Below are 18,345 nucleotides of genomic sequence, written 5' to 3' on the forward strand. Positions count from 1 at the left end.
GTTAGATAAATGGGCCTAAGATTGGCAAATAGCTTTCATTTTAGAAAGTACAAAGTGTAGGATTCTGGCAGTGAAGCCTTGGGCGCTGCAGTGTTGTGGAACAGTTATCCGGGCATACAAGTACATAGCTAGCTGAAAGCAGTGCCGCAGGTAGACAGGGCAAGAAGCATATGGCATGTCGTTCTTCATCAGTCAGGACACTGAGTGCAGGAGTTGGAACTGGAATATTATGCTGCAGATATACAAGATGTTAGTGATGTGTGTTCGGTTTTGATCACACTGTTAAAGGAAAGGCATCATTAAACTGGATAGAATGCAGAGAAGATTTACAAGGATACTGCCAAGACTTGAGCGACAAGACTGTAGAGAAGAGGGTAGGACGCTATTCCTTGTAACATAGGGGATTAAGAGATGACTTTAGAGATGTGTATAAATTTATGAGCATATATACGGTGACACAGAGTCTATTTCCCAGGGAAAGAAAACTAAAAACTAGAGGGCAAGGTATCAAGTTGAGATGAAAACAATTTTAAATGCACTGATGAGCGACTTCTTCATGCAGAGGTTAGTGGATATATGTAGTAAGAACTAATAGTTGAGGCAGGTACAACATTTAAAAGTCCTTGGATAAATACAAGGATAGGAGGGGCTTAGCAGAATATAAGCCAAACACAGGAGCTAGTTTGGTAGGCATGGACAAGGTGGGTCGAAAGGCCTGTTTCTGCTCACTATATAAAATGTTGCCACAAAGAGCAAAGGTTAAGTGTTTTATAGCAGTCCCATGCTGCCAGATCTCACAAAATTTATCTAATCTTAATGAAAGTGCAAGCTCACATATTTAATGAAAAGTAATATTGATAGGGTATTAATAAGCACCCATATAAAAAAAAAGCAAGGATTTAATTGTTATCTCAAAAGTTCTATACTTGGAAACATGGAATGCCATGGGGTGCCATTAAATTACTTTATCACAATGTCTCAAGTTTTGACAAAGACCATACAAGGAATATATCCAATGCCTCAAAATTATGGACAGTCGTAGACTTTTCATAAGCAATTTTCTAGGGTTGGGATGGAATGGGGAAGAAATACGAAATCACAGCACACATGATTAAAGATTCAATGGTAGTTTCAAAGGATACAAAAATATTGAAAACTATTGAATATACCTTAGCATCTTGCATCCATTTAACTTTCAGCAGCCTTGATAAAGACATGAAATAAATAGTAGTAGAAACTCCTAATGGTTATGAATTCAACCTGAGGATTTGACTTGCTTTTTGAGCCTGATGTAGTGGGATGCTTGGAAAACTTGCAAGATGGTTGAATATAACTTGCCCTTAAAATTCTGCATTTTTATGCTGGTTGCATCAAAATGCACTGGAAGAAATCCAATGTAATTAGAAAAGAACTTCCAGGCTACACACACAAAATGCTGGAGGAACGCAGGAGGTCAGGCAGCATCTATGGAGAGGAATAAGCAGTCGACGTTTTGGGCCGAGACTTTTCATCAGGACTGGAAAGAAATGTCTAGGCTAGTTTTTATTTCATGGAGAGGCAACACTTACAGCTTGTTTCTTTCACAATAGCACAATACCACAGCACTGAGTAGGCCCTTCTGGCTCTTTGAGCTATGCCATCCCAGCAACCCAATTAACCCTAGCCTAATCATGGGACAGTTTTCAATGACCAATTAACCTACTGGGTGTGTCTTTGGACCATGGGGGGAAACCGGAGGACCTGTAGAAAACCCATGTATTCCAAAGGGAGGGCGTACAGCGAATCTTCATAGAATGGCACAGCATCTGAGGAGGCAAAGCAACAGCCTCCAAAGGGATAACTTCGGACTCTGGAATGCCCTGAGCTTTAAACATCACACTAGCCACTATGCCACCAGGGCGGCCTTTTCATTGGAATTTTCATTTTCAGTTGAATCAAAGTATCCGTTGGCAGCACTTAGTTGTAATATTCTTTTTCTGTTTGTACAATGAATGTTTGTGATTACCCAAGAGTTAAAATACTCAATTGTAAATAATAATATTAAAGTAAACATTAACTAGGATTGAGATTAATAATTGTCAATTTAATTTTATGCAACTTCTGATACAGCATAATAACGTTTGTGTTGACCAGAGGTCATGGGGGGAGGGGGGGTTGTTGGATGGGTGGATGGGCTGGAGACGACAAATTAAAAATCTTTAAAGAAGCTAAGAAACAGGGATGGATCATAGGCACATATCAGTTTGATATGCGTAAAAAAAGATGCCATTTCAAACACAATTCAGCTTACTATATAAATTAGATGCCCAAAGAAAGGTATTTTAGAACAGTATTTGAGGAAAGTCCACAACCATTTCTATCAGATTTCTTATGATTGCATAGGTGAGTTTCTAAATCTGTGACTGATCTGAAGGTCTTTGTTGCCCCTAAAACTGACCAGCATCTAAAAGAAAGCTTTGAGGTAGAGCTCATGCTAACCTCACCTCAAGCTCGAGGAGACTAAAGAAAAAAACTGCTACTCTCTGCCTGCTGCAGAACTGAACCATACAACCATGCTGCTGCTTTACTGACAAACATCAGTTACTGATCATATAGTTCTTTTGTGTATTTTGTGTGTATTTGCCGTTCCGTAATGAACCCATTATCTGTTCCATCTCTTAACGCTGAGAAATCTTTAAAAAAGATAAAAATCTTTAAGTGCACCAATACAGCAAGTTGCCTTTTACCGCCTGAGATAATCTCAAAGTAATGTCTAAAATATAATTTGACATGGTAAAGATTCAAGAGACAGAAGCAGCTTGGGAAATTATGTATAGCGTAATAAGTTAATGGAGTAATATGGGAAACTATATTTCCATTAAATAAAGTCTCTAATGTCAGCTACACTGGCGTCCACCTCCCCACTTTTCCTATACAACATCAAGACTGCATTGGTGGGGCTTCCTGCACCCATGTGGAGCTTGTTGACTTCATCAACTTTGCTTCAAACTTCCACCTTGTCCTCAAATTTACCTGGTCCATTTTAAACACCTCCCTCCCCTTTCTCAAACTCTCTTGTCTCTACCTCTGTAGAAAGCTTATCTATTGATGTCTATTATAAACTCATAAACTCTCACAGCTACCTGGACTATACCGCTTCCAACCCTGTTACTTGTAAATTATATGTAAATTATGCTTATTTCATAATTTACTGGCATAATTTACATATTACTATTTAACTATTTATGGTTCTATTACTATTTATTATTTATGGTGCAATGGTAACGAAAACCAATTTCCCCCTGGGATCAATAAAGTATGACTATGACTATGTAAAAATGCCATCCTTTTCTCTCAATTCCTCCATCTCCACCGCATCTGCTCTTAGAATGAGGCTTATTCATTCTAGAACGAAGGAAATGTCCTCCTTTTCCAAAGAAAGTGGTTTCCCTTCCTCCACTGTCAATGCTGCCCTCAACCACATCTCTTCCATTTCATGAACGTCTGCTCTCACCCCATCCTCCCACTACCCTACCAGGGGTAGGGTTCCTCTTGCCCTCACAAACCACTTCAACAGCCTCTGCATCCAGCACACAATTCTCCGGAACTTCTGCCGCCTCCAATGGGATCCCATCACCAAGCACGACTTTCCCTCCCAACCTCACTTTCTGCTTTCTGCAAGGATCGCTCCCTACGTGACTCCCTTGTCCATTTGTCCCTCCCCACTGATCTCCCTCCTGGCACTTATCCTTGCAAGCAGAACAAGTGCTAAACCTATCCTTTTCCCTCCTTCCTCACTACCATTCAGGGCCCTAAACGCTCCTTCCAGGTGAGGTGACATTTCACCTGTGAGTCTGTTGGGGTCATATACTGTGTCTGGTGCTCCCAGTGTAGCCTCCCATCAGTGAGACCCGACGTAGATTGGGAGACTGCTTCGCCGAGCACCTACACTCCGTCTGCCAGAAAAAGCAGGATCTCCCAGTGGTCACCCATTCCCATTTTGATATGTCAATCCATAGCCTCCTCTACTGCCGCAATGAGGCCACACTCAGGTTGGAGGAACAACACCTTATCTTTCAACCTGATGGCATGAACATCAATCTCTTGAACTTTCAGTAATGTCTCCCCCACCCTCCTTCACCATTCCCTGTCCCCATTTCCCTTTCTCACCTTATCTCCTTGCTTGCCCAGCAACTCCCTCTGGTTCTCCTCCACCTTTTCTTTCTTCCATGGCCTTCTGTCCTCTCCAATTAGATTACCCCTTCTCCAGCTCTGTATCTCTTTCACTAATCAATTTCCCAGCTCTTTACTTCAACCCTCCCAGTTTCATCTAGTCACCTGTGTTTCTCTCTCCTCTGCCCCACCTTTTACATCTACTCATGTTTTTTTCTTGAGTCCCGCTGAAGGGTCTGAAACGTCAACTGTACTCTTTTCCATAGATGCTGCCTGGCCGGCTGAGTTCCTCCAGCATTTTGTGTGTTGTTCTCATGTTACCTGACAGTTACTAACTCTGTAAAGCAAAATCAACAATAAATGCTGTCAGTATGAATTCTGACAGTTGACTGCATCCACGCTCCATGTTAACTCAGTTTTACTATCTTTTTCTTAAAACTAAGGAACTGAAATCCATACAAAGTTCTAAACTGCCAAAAGGAGCCTTTCCTTTCAGGGTCTGTGTGCTCAGAAATAAAGAAATAACCACACTTCAAATCAACACCATGCTAACTAAAGTACATCCAATGAATCCTTATTTTCAAAAAATCTAAAAAGAGATTCAATTTAACTCTCAGTGGTTTGTGACATTCAGAATCACACATCTCAGTATGAATTAACATTTGGGTCTAGGTCAAAATTTATGAGCTTGGTCACTGTCTGTGTGGAGTTTGCAAGATTTCCCAATGATGAGTTGGGTTTCCTTTGAATGTTCCAGTCTCTTCCCATACCCCAAAATCATGCTGTTAGGTTAACTGACCAGAGTAAATTTCTTCGAGTAAAGGTGGATAGCAGGAGAGTCAGGGGTTTATGCAAGAGCTAAAAGGTTACAGGGAAATAAATGGGAGAATGCTCTGAAAGTCAGCATAGATTAAGCTGGCCAAGTGTGCTCATTCTAAGTAATAAGGAAATATGAAATGGCTACATACTGTCTTTTAGGATGGACCGCTGAAAGTATTGAAGTGCTATTAATGCCCAGAGAAGATTCTCAAATGCATACTTATTAAAAGATAAATCTAGTTAATTTTGTTCCATGAAAACACAAGAAGGAAATCATCAACAGAATGACACTATGGTAGTGAGACCCTGAACAATTCAATATTGTTCAACATTGTATTACTAGACATTTGCTTTTATCTATTGAATAAAGTTAATTAGAATAATAATAATAATGCAAAAGTACTAGACGAGAAAAACACACAACCAAGTTCTGGAAGCTTCAGCTTCCTTCAGGTTTTCTTCATTACAGGAAGAGATCATCTGAGCAAGAATTGTAGTGGAAGTTGCAGTGTGAAGCTAAAACTAGACAAGCTAAAGGAGTAAAATCACTTACCTGATTTCAAGGTCAATTCTTTATAAGAGAACCCTGTATCACCCACAGTTTCTTTTGGTGTGGCAATTTCATAATTGCTCCCTTTGATGCGGCAATCTTTTGTTAACTCATCCCAGTAGCTATTCTGCCTGATCAGTGACTATTAGCAAACTATTTGAATATAAAGGCATTGAACATCAAGTATAATAACTTTCTCTGTTTTTGCACTCTCCAGCTTAAGCTAGATAAGTATGTAGATGAAGATGACCGTGGAATAATAACAAAGCCTTGAATCTTGAGTCTTCCTGTCATTTTTAGATCTGCATTGTAAGTTACTATAATAAATTTATCAACTGATCATCTCTTTAAATTGTCTCTTAACTGATAACATGACCTATTTTACTCGCTGGAATTTAGAAGGATGAGTGGGGGTCTCACTGAAACCTTTCAAATGTTGACAGTCCCAGACAGAGTAAATGTGGAAAGCAACGCACACAAAATGCTGGTGAACGCAGCAGGCCAGGCAACATCTCTAGGAAGAGGTACAGTCGAAGCTTCGGGCCGAGACCCTTCGTCAGGACTAACTGAAAGAAGAGATAGTAAGAGATTTGAAAGTGGGAGGGTGAGGGGGAGATCCGAAATAATAGGAGAAGACAGGAGGGGGAAGGATAGAGCTTAAGAGCTGGAAAGTTGATTGGCAAAAGGGATACCAGGCTGGAGAAGGGAGAGGATCATGGGACAGGAGGCCTAGGGAGAAAGAAAGGGGGGTGGGAGCATCAGAGGAAGATATAGTGAGAGGGACAGAGAGAGAAAGAAAGGGGAAAAAATAAATAAGGGATGGGGTAAGAAGGGGAGGTGGGGCATTAACGGAAGTTACAGAAGTCAATGTTCATGCCATCAGGTTGGAGGCTACCCAGACGGAATATAAGGTTGTTCCTCCAACCTGAGTGTGGCTTCATCTTGACAGTAGAGGAGGCCATGGATGGGCATATCAGAATGGGAATGGGACATGGAATTAAAATGTGTGGCCACTGGGAGATCCTGCTTTCTCTGGATGTTTCTAGATGTGGAAAGGATGTTTCTCATGGTGGGAGAGACCAAGACAGCGAACTCCAACCACTGGGCTGCGGACCAGTACCGGGCCACAAAGCACGTGCTACCGGGCCGCGAGGAAACAATATGAGTCAGCTGCACCTTCCTCATTCCCTGCCACGCACTGTTGAACTTGAACATAGGGTTGCCAACTGTCCCATATTTGCCGAGACATCCCGTATATTGGGCTAAATTAGTTTGTCCCATATGGAACCGCCCTTGTCCCGTATTTCCCTCGCTAAGGTAGAGCGTTCCTATGAAACCTTTCGTGCCGGAATGGCGTAAAGCAAAGAAGCAATTACCATTAATTTATATGGAAAAATTTTTTGAGCATTCCCAGACCCAAAAAATAACCTACCAAATCACACATAAAACCTAAAATAACACTAACATATAGTACAAGCAGGAATAATATGGTAAATACACAGCCTATATAAAGTAGAAATAATGTATGTACAATGCAGTCGGGAAGATTAAGCCAAAACCGATTTGTGGGGAAAAAAAATCGGCACGTACGTGCATGCGCACGTCATATATCACACGTCACTCATGCGCACACAGGTGCCCATGCAAGGCTTCATGGTCATGGTAGTCTTTCTCAGGGTAAACACAAGTGCCTGAATTTGACTGCTACTTTTGTCCCTTAATGAGAAAGTTGGGAAGCCTAACTGTAAAAGACATGTTGAGGTGAGTTTAACTCTATTTGAACACCCCCCCACCACCGGTCCGCAAGAATATTGTCAATATTAAACCGGTCTGCAGTGCAAAAAAAGTTGGGGATCCCTGGTCTAGGACAAGGGGGAACAGCCTCAGGAAGGAGGGGGCATCCATTCAAAACAGAGAGTGGAGAAATTTCTTTAGCCAAAGGGTGGTGAATTTGTTGCCACGTGGAGCTGTGGAGGCCAAGGGTATATTTAAGGCAGAGATTGATAGGTTCTTGATTGGACATGGCATCAAAGGTTACGGGGAGAAGGCTGAAAAATGGGGTTGAGGAGGAGAAAAAAAAAGGAACAGCCATAATGAAATGGCAGAGCTGACTCAATAGGTCAAATGGTTTGTTCCTATGTCTTATGGTCATTTCCATTATTTCACATAACACCCAGAACAATGTTTTATTCAAGTCATAATTCAGATTAACTTCTCATAAACATAGTGTTGTTTACGAGATAGATGCCTGAAAAACTGCATAAGTATCTCAAACTAATTGATGTGTAACATAATACTGATACAAGAGGAAGATAATAAAGCTGACATTATTTACAATGTGACATAGAGATAGGGTAAATACTGAACATCTTTGTTCTAGCTCATAGTTAATTGAAGGGCTTCACTTTCTCTTAAATACCTTTGTAATTTTCAGAATCACATTTCAAACTTACGTACAACTGTCAACTTCAGTTCTGCCTTCTTGTGCATGCACCCACCAAACCTCCTCTATTCACTGGCAGCTGAGACTACTCAATAAGCAATTCATCGCCAAAAGGCAGCTTAAAACTCATCTTTCTAGTCAAGTGTTTAGTTGCCCCTTGAAAATCTCCATTGGTTCAACATTCAATCACAAATGAAAGAAAATCTATAGATGTTGGAAATCCAAGCCACACACACAAAATGCTGGAGGAACTCTGCAGGCGAGGCAGTGTCTATGGAAAAGAGTAAACAGTCGACGTTTCGGGCCGAGACCATTCATCAGGACTGGAGGGAAAAAGACAAGAAGTCCGAGTAAGAAGGTGGGGGGCAGGAAGAGGTGAAGTAAAGAGCAGGGAAGTTGATTGGTCAGAGGGGGAATGGTGAAGCAGAGGGGAAGCCACTACTCAAAGTTCAAGAAATCGATGTTCATGCCATCAAGTTGGAGGCTATCCAGTTGGAATACAAGTTGTTACTCCTCCAACCCGAGTGTGACCTCATTGTGGCAGTAGAGGAGGGCATGGACTGACTTGTGGAAATGGGAATGGGAAGCAGAGTTAAAATGGGTGGCCACTGGGAGATCCCCATTCCCATCTTTCACCTTATCTCCTTAACTGCCTATCACCTCCATCTGGTGCTCCTCTCCCTTCCTTTTCTTCCATAGCCTTCTGTCCTCTCCTATCAGAATCCCCCTTCTCCAGCCCTTTATCTCTTTCTCCAATCGACTTGCCAGCTCTCTACTTCATTCCTCCCTCTAGGCCAGTCTCAACTATTACCTACTACCTTGTATTTCTTCCTTCCCTCCCCTCCACCTTCTCATTCTGACTTCTCATCATTTTTTCTCCAGTCCCGATGAAGGATCTTGGTCCAAAACGTCGACTGTACTTTTTTCCATAGATGCTGCCCGGCCTGCTGGGTTCCTCCTGCATTTTGTGTGTGTTGGTTCAACATCCATTTTGTTCTGATCAGACTCAAGAGCAATGCCTTTGAACTATTATTCACAATCCATGTCCAAAAACACCATTTTACAAAGAGTTACAAAATCTAAGTTTTTGTTTAGCAATACAATTTTTTGTCATTAGCTTAACCTGTGGCCCTTTTTTTCCTAACACAGTTCCTCTCGGTCTGTATTTCAGAGACAGAGAAGAACAATTAACACTTCAGCTCAATCTCCTTTCAGGGCTGCAATGGCTGAAGTTCGTGCTTTAAATCAATGACTTTCCATCAAAACTCGCAAAGATGAGAAAACAAAATGTGTTTTAAATTGTAAGGGGAAAGCAATGGAGATCATCTTCCACCCACCATCTATCAGATTCAATGTTTTTCACTGTTTTTGTTTTCAATGCCTTACATTCAATATTATTTTGACTACTTTCAAAGAATTTTCACCCGTAGACACATTGTTCCCTCCCATTTCAACATTTGGAGTCAACTGTTCGCTTCCCTTTTTAATTTTTCTGTTTCCATAACTATTCCTCTTTCATTTGCCACAAAAGGTTGCTTTTGTGACTGGAAGTCCGTGACCAATGATGTACCACTGATATTCGTGCCTGGACCCTTGTTGTTTATTACACGTTAACAGTTTGAATACAAATGTAGGAAGCATGATTAGCAAGTTTGCTAATCACAAAGAATTATTGATTTGAGAATAGTCTTGGATTAAATTGAATAGTGGTAAGATGAGCAGAAACTGGCAGATAGAATTTAATTCTGATCCTTGCAAGAACTATTTGTAAGGGTACTTCACAGACAATGAGTGATAGGGCCCTAAGGTGTATTGAAGGACTAACAGAGCCCAGAGTACAAGTACAGCGAACTCTAAATGCTGCAACAGATATAAACCAGATAGTGAAGATGACATTAAGCATACAGTACTGCTAGAAAATTTGTGAACCCTGAATTTTCTCTGTGCCTGCATAAATATGACCTAAAATGTGACCAGATCTTCATGTGCTACCTAAAACTTGATAAAGAAAACCCAATTAAATAAAGAACACAAAAAAAATTATACTTATTCATTTATTGAGAAAAATGATCCAATATTACATGTATTTGTTGGAAAAAGTATGTGAACCTTTGTTTTCAGTAACTGGTGTGACCCCTTTGTACAGCAATAACTTTAACCAAATGTTTCCAGTAACTGTTGATCAGTCCTGCACATCAGCTTGGAGGAATTTTAGGCCATTCCTCCTTACAAAACTGCCTCAATATCGGGATGTTAGTGGACTTCCTTGTACAAACTGCTTGCTTCAGGTCTTTCCACAATATTTCTATAGGATTAAGTCAGGACTTATTCTTATTTCAGATTTCCAAATATGTTCTGCATCATCTGTTCTAGCATCACTCTCTTCCTCCCTTTCCCTGATCAACCTGAAATGTTGGCTCTGCTCCTCTCCCCACAGTTCCACCACCACTTTCCGCTTTGATTCCCGCAGAAAAGCCCTGGTGTCCAACAACCATCTTCCTTTCTGCTGGCTCTTGACAGATATCAAACATCTCAGCCCCAGACAATACAATAGTACATCAGGGCTGTAATTTCCCTATTTCAAGAAGATAGCATCATCAGCAACTTCTTCAGGCAATAAAGGCTACAACAAATTAAAATAAAATGAATTCTGTTAAGTTGCTATTGCTTATAAAGCAGAAATATATGTGAGAAAGCTACTAGCTGTTTATAGGGGTCATGGGTACAGAAAATTGAATTGACATTGTTGACATCTTAACAACAAACTTCTAAGAAATATTTTAAACCAAAATGTGACAAAAAGGAAACTCACTTATTAGTAGAAGGACCTCTTGGCCAGGTTCCATCTTCATTTTTCTGCTCTATTACCAATACCTTTCAATAAAATTAGTTAAATTAGGCTACTGAAAACAATGAATCCAGAAGTCAATTAAGTGCACGTGCTTGGCAAATTGTGCATTAATCTTTATGAAGGATAAATTATATACATCTAAAAATTACATCTATTTTTTATCTTCACCGTCAAAAAAAGTTAGTGTAAAATCCCAATAAGCATGGCATCTTGCAATTACTGTACATTCCTCCCACTTGTAGCTAAATTTCAATTATGTACAACAGATTTATCTAGTAAATTTTGATTATTAATCATGGCATGGTAATTTAAAAAGGCAACATAAAAGTAGTAGTAGTTACATTAAAAAAATACTCAGTTCTGGTCACCTCATTACAGGAAGGATGTGGAAACTATAGAAAGGGTGCAGAGAAGTTTACAAGGATGTTGACTGGATTGGGGAGCATGCCTTATTAGAATAGGTTAAGTGAACTTGGCCTTTTCTCTTTGGAGCAACGAGGGATGAGAGGCGACCTCATAGAGATGTATAAGATGATGAGAGGCATTGATGATAGTCAGAGGCTTTTTCCCAGGGCTGAAATGGCTAGCACGAGAGGGCACAGTTTTAAGTAGGTACAGAGGAGATGTAAGGAGTAATTTTTTTTTTAAAAAAACGCAGAGAGTGGAGAGTGCAGGGAATGGGTTGTCGGCGATGGTGGTGGAGGTGGATACAATAGGGTCTTTTAAGAGACTCCTGAATAGGTACATGGAGCTTAGAAAAATAGAGGGCTATGGGTAACCCTAGGTAATTTCTAAAGTAAGTACATGCTTGGCATTGTGGGCCGAAGGGCCTGTATTGTGCTGTAGGGTTTCTATGTTTAGAATACGGTGCATTAGTCTCCCTTAATGCTTCAAATGAAAAATGATTTTCAAAATACTGGAAGAATTTTATCAGATTCAAATCTTTTGGAAAAATAAGTTATTTTAACATTAACAATCAAAAAGGAATTGTGAAGACATTTTTAGTATGGATTCTATTTTTGTTTGTTTTGTGGCTGCGTAAGGAGATGAATCTCAAGATTGTATATTGTATACGTATTTTGATAATAAATGTACTTTGGAACACTTATTTCCTTCCACAGATGCTGTCCGACCTGCTGAGTTCCTCCAGCATTTTGTGTGTGTTACTCTGAATTTCCAGTATCTGCAGAATCTCTGGGTTTACAATTGGGTTCATAACTTGTCTAGTTGAAGTGTTCCATTTGAAAATGTTAGTATTCTTTCTGCATTTATGGGCAACACACTAGCTAAGCATGTAGCATTGTTGCCTCATACTTCCAAAGAGCCATGCCTGAACTTGATCTCTGATGTTGTCTGTGTGCAGTCTCTATATTCTCCCTGTGAGAATGCAGATTGCCTCTGGATGATTCAGTTTCCTCCCACGTCCCACAAGTTTATACGACTATGAGAGGCACAGATAGACAGCCACTATCTTTTTTTACCCTCCCAGGGTCAAACTGAACCAGAGCACATACATTTAAGGTGAGGGGGGCAATTCAAAGGGGATGTGCAGGGAATTATTATTTTCTTTTTAAATGTATCCATTTATACACAGCAAGTAGTGGGTACCTGAAATGCACTGCCAGTGACAGTCATCATCATCATGTGCCATATTGTATGACGTGGGAGATAATGGTCTATCCATGACCATGATTGTTCCTGGCAAATTTTTCTACAGAAATGGTCTGCCATTGTCTTTTTCTAGGCAATGTCTTTACGAGATGGGTGACCCTTGCCATTATCAATACTCCTCAGATTTTGCCTGCTGGTGTCAGTGGTCGCATAACCAGAACTTGTGATATGCACCAGCTGCTCCCATGGCTTTAAATTGCCCTAATCGGGGAAGAGGGGTGCTAAGTAGGTGCTACACTTTGTCTAAGAGTGACCTGCAGGCTAGTGGATGGAAGGAGCGCCTTACACCTCCTTTGGTCGAGATGTTTCTCCACCAGAGCCAAATATGATAGAGGCACTTGGGAGGTTCTTAGATAGGCACATAAATATGCTGAGAATGGAGAAATATAAACCTTGTGTAGGCTGAAAGGATTAGTTAAGTTGAAAGAGAGAGATGCAACTTGCCACTTTAACCCTGTTTGTTTATTTATTTATTGAGACAGCGGGGAACAAGTCCCTCTAGCCCTTTGAGCCGTGCTGCCTAGAAACCCCAATTTAACACTACTCTAATGAATGGACAATTTACAATGACCAATTAACCTACTAACTGGTACGTCTTTGGACTGTGGGAGGAAACTGGAGCACGCAAAGGAAACCAGTGCATTCCACAGGGAGGACATACAAACTCCTTACAGAAGATATCGGAATTGAACTCCAAACTCCCAACTCCCAAATGAACTGTAATATCATGCTAACTGCTACACTACCGTGGCACCCGATTTATAATCCAAAGTTAAGGCCATTGAATGCACATGTGATGTGGGCAACTTATGTTAGATAAATTGGTAGGCATACTTTCAATACTTTACAGCTCAGTGTTTTGTATTGAAGGTTTTGGATTTTTAAAAAGTGGTCTTAAATGGTATTAAAGATGCTGAGAACAACTACCTTGGGTAAATTTATACTGCGGCATGGCAATACCCAGTTCGTTTTGTTAAAATCTGAGTGGCTCCATGGCACCAACTAGCAGCTGATAGAATTAAGAACTGGATACAAGCAAAATCAAAAATCGTAACATCAAGAAATTAGGCTTACATACAATAAATTCAGGAACAGTCCTCGATATTTCTACTCTTGCTGAAGAAACCATGCAAAATAAAAAATGAATAAGCTCATCCAGGTCCAATAAGGTTGTGCCTCAAGTCTATTTTCCTTCCTGATCCTCATTTCTTTTGAGGTTGTTAAAATCCACTACGATATTTGGGATCAGAAACTGCCACTGGTTTTAGGAATCAAACTTTTACAAGTCTTTTCATTCTTAATTGTAGAACACCATATTTTAAACTACTATACCTGCCCTTGATATAGTCCTGCATCTTGTATTGTGCTATCAGGCTTATTCAGGGGTTCAAATGTGTTGCTCATGTACTTATTCCACAATCTTATTTCCTTTTCATCTGGGATACTAAATAATTTTCGCATCTCCTTTTCAATTGTATCTGAAATTTAAAGCAGAAACATTCATTAGTAATCTCTTCCCATGAATTAGTGCAAAAGACAGACTCAAGCATTTGACAAAAGTAATCAGTTTACTTATTCAGTGGTGTGAACTGTGTTTTCTCAATATTTGAGGTTCCCCACATTTGTTTGGGGTTGACCATGGATGTTGTCTCAGCTGTCCATGTGACATGCAAACCAGGGCAGTGTGATATAGAGATTAAGCTGTTGTCCATGCAGCAGGCTCTCCCTCTCCACACAGCTGATGAATCCAAAGGAACAGCAGAGAGTGATACAGTTTGGAACCAGCAGTGTCAGAGGAGTTGCTACTCAGCGTTGAACTCAACATAGGACTGCCTTAGAGACTCCGGCTCTGGACTTTTCCTCTGGCTTTAGTCCCGAAGCCTTTCCCATGAGTGGATATAGCCGCAAGGCAGTGGTGGTTTGAGATTAGTTTTCCTTCCCCTAGATGAGCTGCCAACCATGGTTGCTGAGCCCCACCAGCCTGAAGCAACTGGTTTTAAGACATCAGTAACCCACCGTTGCCCATTCTCCTGTCAGTAGACACAGTTCCGCTAGGTTTAGTAGTTATGCCACATGTGAAGGCCAGGAGCTGGACTTGGTTATCAAAGACTACTTGAGACACACACCACCGGGAGCATTTAATAGGTAGTGGGAGCTTATCCCCACTACCACCCCCTACCACTGGTTATTAGCCTTTGAATATTTGATGCTTAAGGCTCCCTCAATCTGTAATCCTAGATATAATGTGCACTTTCAATCCAGAACTGAAAACCACTTGAAGGGAACAAAACTTTAAATGTTCTTGGGGAACTAGGATTTAAAATTAATGCACCCTATTATTAAAGGTTGATAAGCAAGTGACAGTTCTGATGAATGATTTCAATTAAGTAAACGAACTACAATGGAAAATTTAGCAAGTCAAGCAGCATCAATGAAGGTACAATTAGTGAGATCTGTCTGTCAGATACAGTAGATGCAAATAAATTCAGTATTTTATAATTGCCATCCAGATGGTGAGTTTTTGCCTTAAAGAACTTCTAAGAAATGTCTCTGTTGCAACAAAGATCTTTAAAAAATAAATTTCCATAGCAAATATCACTCAGATTAAGCACAACTATTATTCGTCACACCCAGACCACATATGACAAACATGGCAGATTTACTTCCCTAAACAGTATTTCAGACAAGACTTTAATAACAAATTGGCAGCTTTATGCATACTATTACAGATATTATTTCTACTCCAGACCCACGTTGTTAACAGAATTTAAATCTCCAGTTAGCAGACTGGGATTTGAGCATGTGCCTCTGGATGATTATCCCAGTAGCAATGACATTTTTTTAAACTGGAGAGTCCATTCAGCTTCCTTTACTGCGAAAAGTGACCCATACAAAATGATTCTGTTCCTAGTTTCTAGTAAGCTTGTCTGTTCTACCCATATGCACGACTACATGGCCAGATCCTGTTTGAACTCCATCTATTAGTTTGCATATGACACCAACGTAGTGGGCCAACTCTCAAGTTATGAGTCGAGGGAGTTAGAGAGCCTAGTGGCATGGTGCCGTGACAACAACCTTTCTGTCAATCTCAGTAAAGCAAAACAGCTGGTCATTGACTCAGGGACGGATGGGGGGGGCCGGGTCGATGCACACACACTCTTGTTTACATCAATGGTGCCAAGATCAAGAAGATCCCAGGAGTGAACATATCCAACAGCCTATTCTGGTCCAACCATGTAGACTGCATGAAAACCTGCTTAGATCTGTGGGTACGGCCCAGCACATCACAGAAACCAGCCTACACTCCATGGACCCTGCCTACACTTCTCGATAGGACAGCCAACATAATCAAAGACTCCACCCACCCCGGACATTCGCTCTTCTCTCCCATCCATCTGGGCCGAAAATGCAAAAGCCTGAAAGCATATATCCCAGGGTAGAGTACTGCTTCAATCTTGCTACATTACTCTTGATCTCATAGTCTAGTTCATTATAGCCTTGCACCTTATAGTTTGCCTGCACTGCACTTCACTTCCTCTGTAACTGTAACACTGTTCTGCATTCTGTTATTGCTTTGTGTTATACTACTGCATTGCACTGGTGTAATGGAATGAGCTTGCGTGGGCATGTGGCCAAGTGGTTAAGGCGTTCGGCTAGTGATCTGAAGGTCGTGAGTTCGAGCCCCAGCTGAGGCAGCGTGTTGTGTCCTTGAGCAAGGCACTTAATCACAGTGCTCTGCGACGACACCGGTGCCAAGCTGTATGGGTCCTAGTGCCCTTCCCTTGGACAACATCAGTGTCGTGGAGAGGGGAGACTTGCAGCATGGGCAACTGCTGGTCTTCCATACAACCTTGCCCAGGCCTGCGCCCTGGAGAGTGAAGACTTTCCAGGCGCAGATCCATGGTCTCGCAAGACTAACGGATGCCTTTTTTTTATGGAATGAGCTGCATGGATGGCATGTAAAACAAAGGTTTTTCACTATACCTCAGTACCATAAACCATTTAGCAATTTTCAAGTTGCATCCAAGAGAAAACAATGTCTTCAGCAAAAGGAAGCAAAGTAGAGCAGCAAAAGAAAAATTAAACACTCGAGACTAATCACATACCTATGATGTCGGCTTTGCTAAATCGCCTTGTTATCACACTGTTCATGTTTCCATTTTCACATAATTTCAGTTCCGTTAAATACACCTCTACCTTGCAGTGCTTCACAAACATACCCTGTTCCACTACCTGAAAAAATAAATCAATATATCAGCAATCAAAGAAATAACATTCCCCTCAAGTTTCTTAGAAATACTGCAGTGCTAGCCTTGTGGAAAATGTTCATTAACCTCAACTGTTATAATTGCCTCATGTAGTAAACTACAAATGTTGCACTCTGAAGCAATGATCAGTAGAAGAGCATGAAAAGTCAGTCTTCACACATACTTACTCCATTCCTGTGCAGAATACCAAGACTTTTTCTTTTTAAAAGGAACTCATTAACAAGTTTGAAGTAGTGTGAAGCAAATTAAGCTTCAAACTTGTTTGTGTTCCTTACATTGCGCTCAAACTCCAGTGCACTCCAGTGCAATTCTATGTACCAACAGTTACAGTGCTTTGGAAAAGTATTCAGCTCTCAATCCTTTGTTCACACAAATGAGTATACAAATTTGGAATGATTGGAGCCCGTGCAGTGCCAAATCACAGGTAGTTAGGTTAGGATTAAATAAACACCTCTAACCCACTTGATGATCACCTCGCCCTTGGATAATAAAGAAAAAGAAACGACAAATGAAGAGCAAGTGAAATTGACTGAAGTACAGTACAGGCAAATGGTTTGGTGTGGTGACATGGGAAATTTGAAATTAGGCAATCAGATATTACAATCAGGGATTTTGATCAATTTAACTGATAATTTTTATTTGTAAATTACATGCTCTTTCCCCCACTCCCACAGTAGAGCCCAAGAAACAGGGAACATTGTAATGAATGGAAAACTAAAAATACAACATCTGAAATGTCAGTAGTTGAAAAGTATTCATCCCCCTTTACTCAGTGCTTAGTTGAAGCACCTCTCAGAGATATTGCATCCAGTAGTCTTTTTGGAAAAGTCTCGATTAGCTTGTGATGAAGCAAGATCTGCCCACTCCTCTTTGCGAGATTTGCTCAAGCTGTGTCAGGTTAGTTGTGGAGTGGTGATGGACAGCAAACTTGAGGTCTTGCCAAAGATGTAAAATTGGGTCAAGGTCAAGACTCTGGGCCACTCAAGGACATCAACTCTTTTCAAATGAAGCCACTCTGGCAGTATGCTTTGGATTGCTGTCCTGCTGAAAGACAAACTTCCTCCCTAGTTTCAGCTTTCTGGCAGAAGCCAGTAGGTTTTTATCCATGATCTCTTTGAATTTAGCAGCATTCATTTTCCCTTCCATCCTATCCTGACCAGATTTCCACTCCCAGCTGCTGAAAAGCATCCCCATAACATGATGGTACCTCCATCATACTTTACGTAGGGATGGTGTTACGTGGCTGATGCACAGTATTGGATTTACACCACACATACCACTAACTGTTGAGGCCAAAAAGTTCCACTTTAGTCTCATCCAATCACAAAACCTTCTTCCACATCTTCACAGCATCTTCTAAGCGATGTTTTGTAAAGTCTTGATGGGCAAAGATTAGCTTTTTTTGAAGCCAGGGCTTCTTCCTCGCCGCTCTTCCATAAATACACTTTTTGTGCAAGGCCTTAGAGATTGTGGAGCCATGACCTTCATCTTCAGTCAGAGCCAATGACTGCTGCAGCTCACTCAGAGTGACTGTTGCCATTACAGTAGTCTTTCTTACAAGTGCCATTCTTTTTCAGTGTCTAAGTTTAAA

The 18,345-nt window shown here is 40.8% G+C and overlaps 1 protein-coding gene across 11 annotated transcripts in view; it reads right to left on the minus strand.

Moving 5' to 3' along the window:
- LOC140202828 (ubiquitin carboxyl-terminal hydrolase 15-like) overlaps positions 1-18,345 on the minus strand; it is a 112,999-nt gene that overhangs the window by 71,921 nt on the left and 22,733 nt on the right. For 9 of the 11 annotated variants that reach the window (XR_011887199.1, XR_011887198.1, XR_011887197.1 and 6 more), the window contains 3 exons: positions 16,593-16,719; positions 13,819-13,964; positions 10,777-10,838 (listed from right to left, as the gene is read on the minus strand). Coding sequence is in view for 6 of the 11 variants with exons in the window: in XM_072268249.1 (XP_072124350.1) it covers positions 10,777-10,838; positions 13,819-13,964; positions 16,593-16,719 (335 nt within the window). In the remaining 5 variants the exon portion in view is untranslated. Of the gene's footprint in view, positions 1-10,039; positions 10,588-10,776; positions 10,839-13,818; positions 13,965-16,592; positions 16,720-18,345 lie in introns of those variants that run through there. The other 2 variants (XM_072268252.1, XM_072268253.1) reach the window with 2 other exon arrangements.

The sequence above is a fragment of the Mobula birostris genome, chromosome 9 (assembly GCF_030028105.1).
Source record: "Mobula birostris isolate sMobBir1 chromosome 9, sMobBir1.hap1, whole genome shotgun sequence".
NCBI lineage: Eukaryota > Metazoa > Chordata > Chondrichthyes > Myliobatiformes > Myliobatidae > Mobula > Mobula birostris.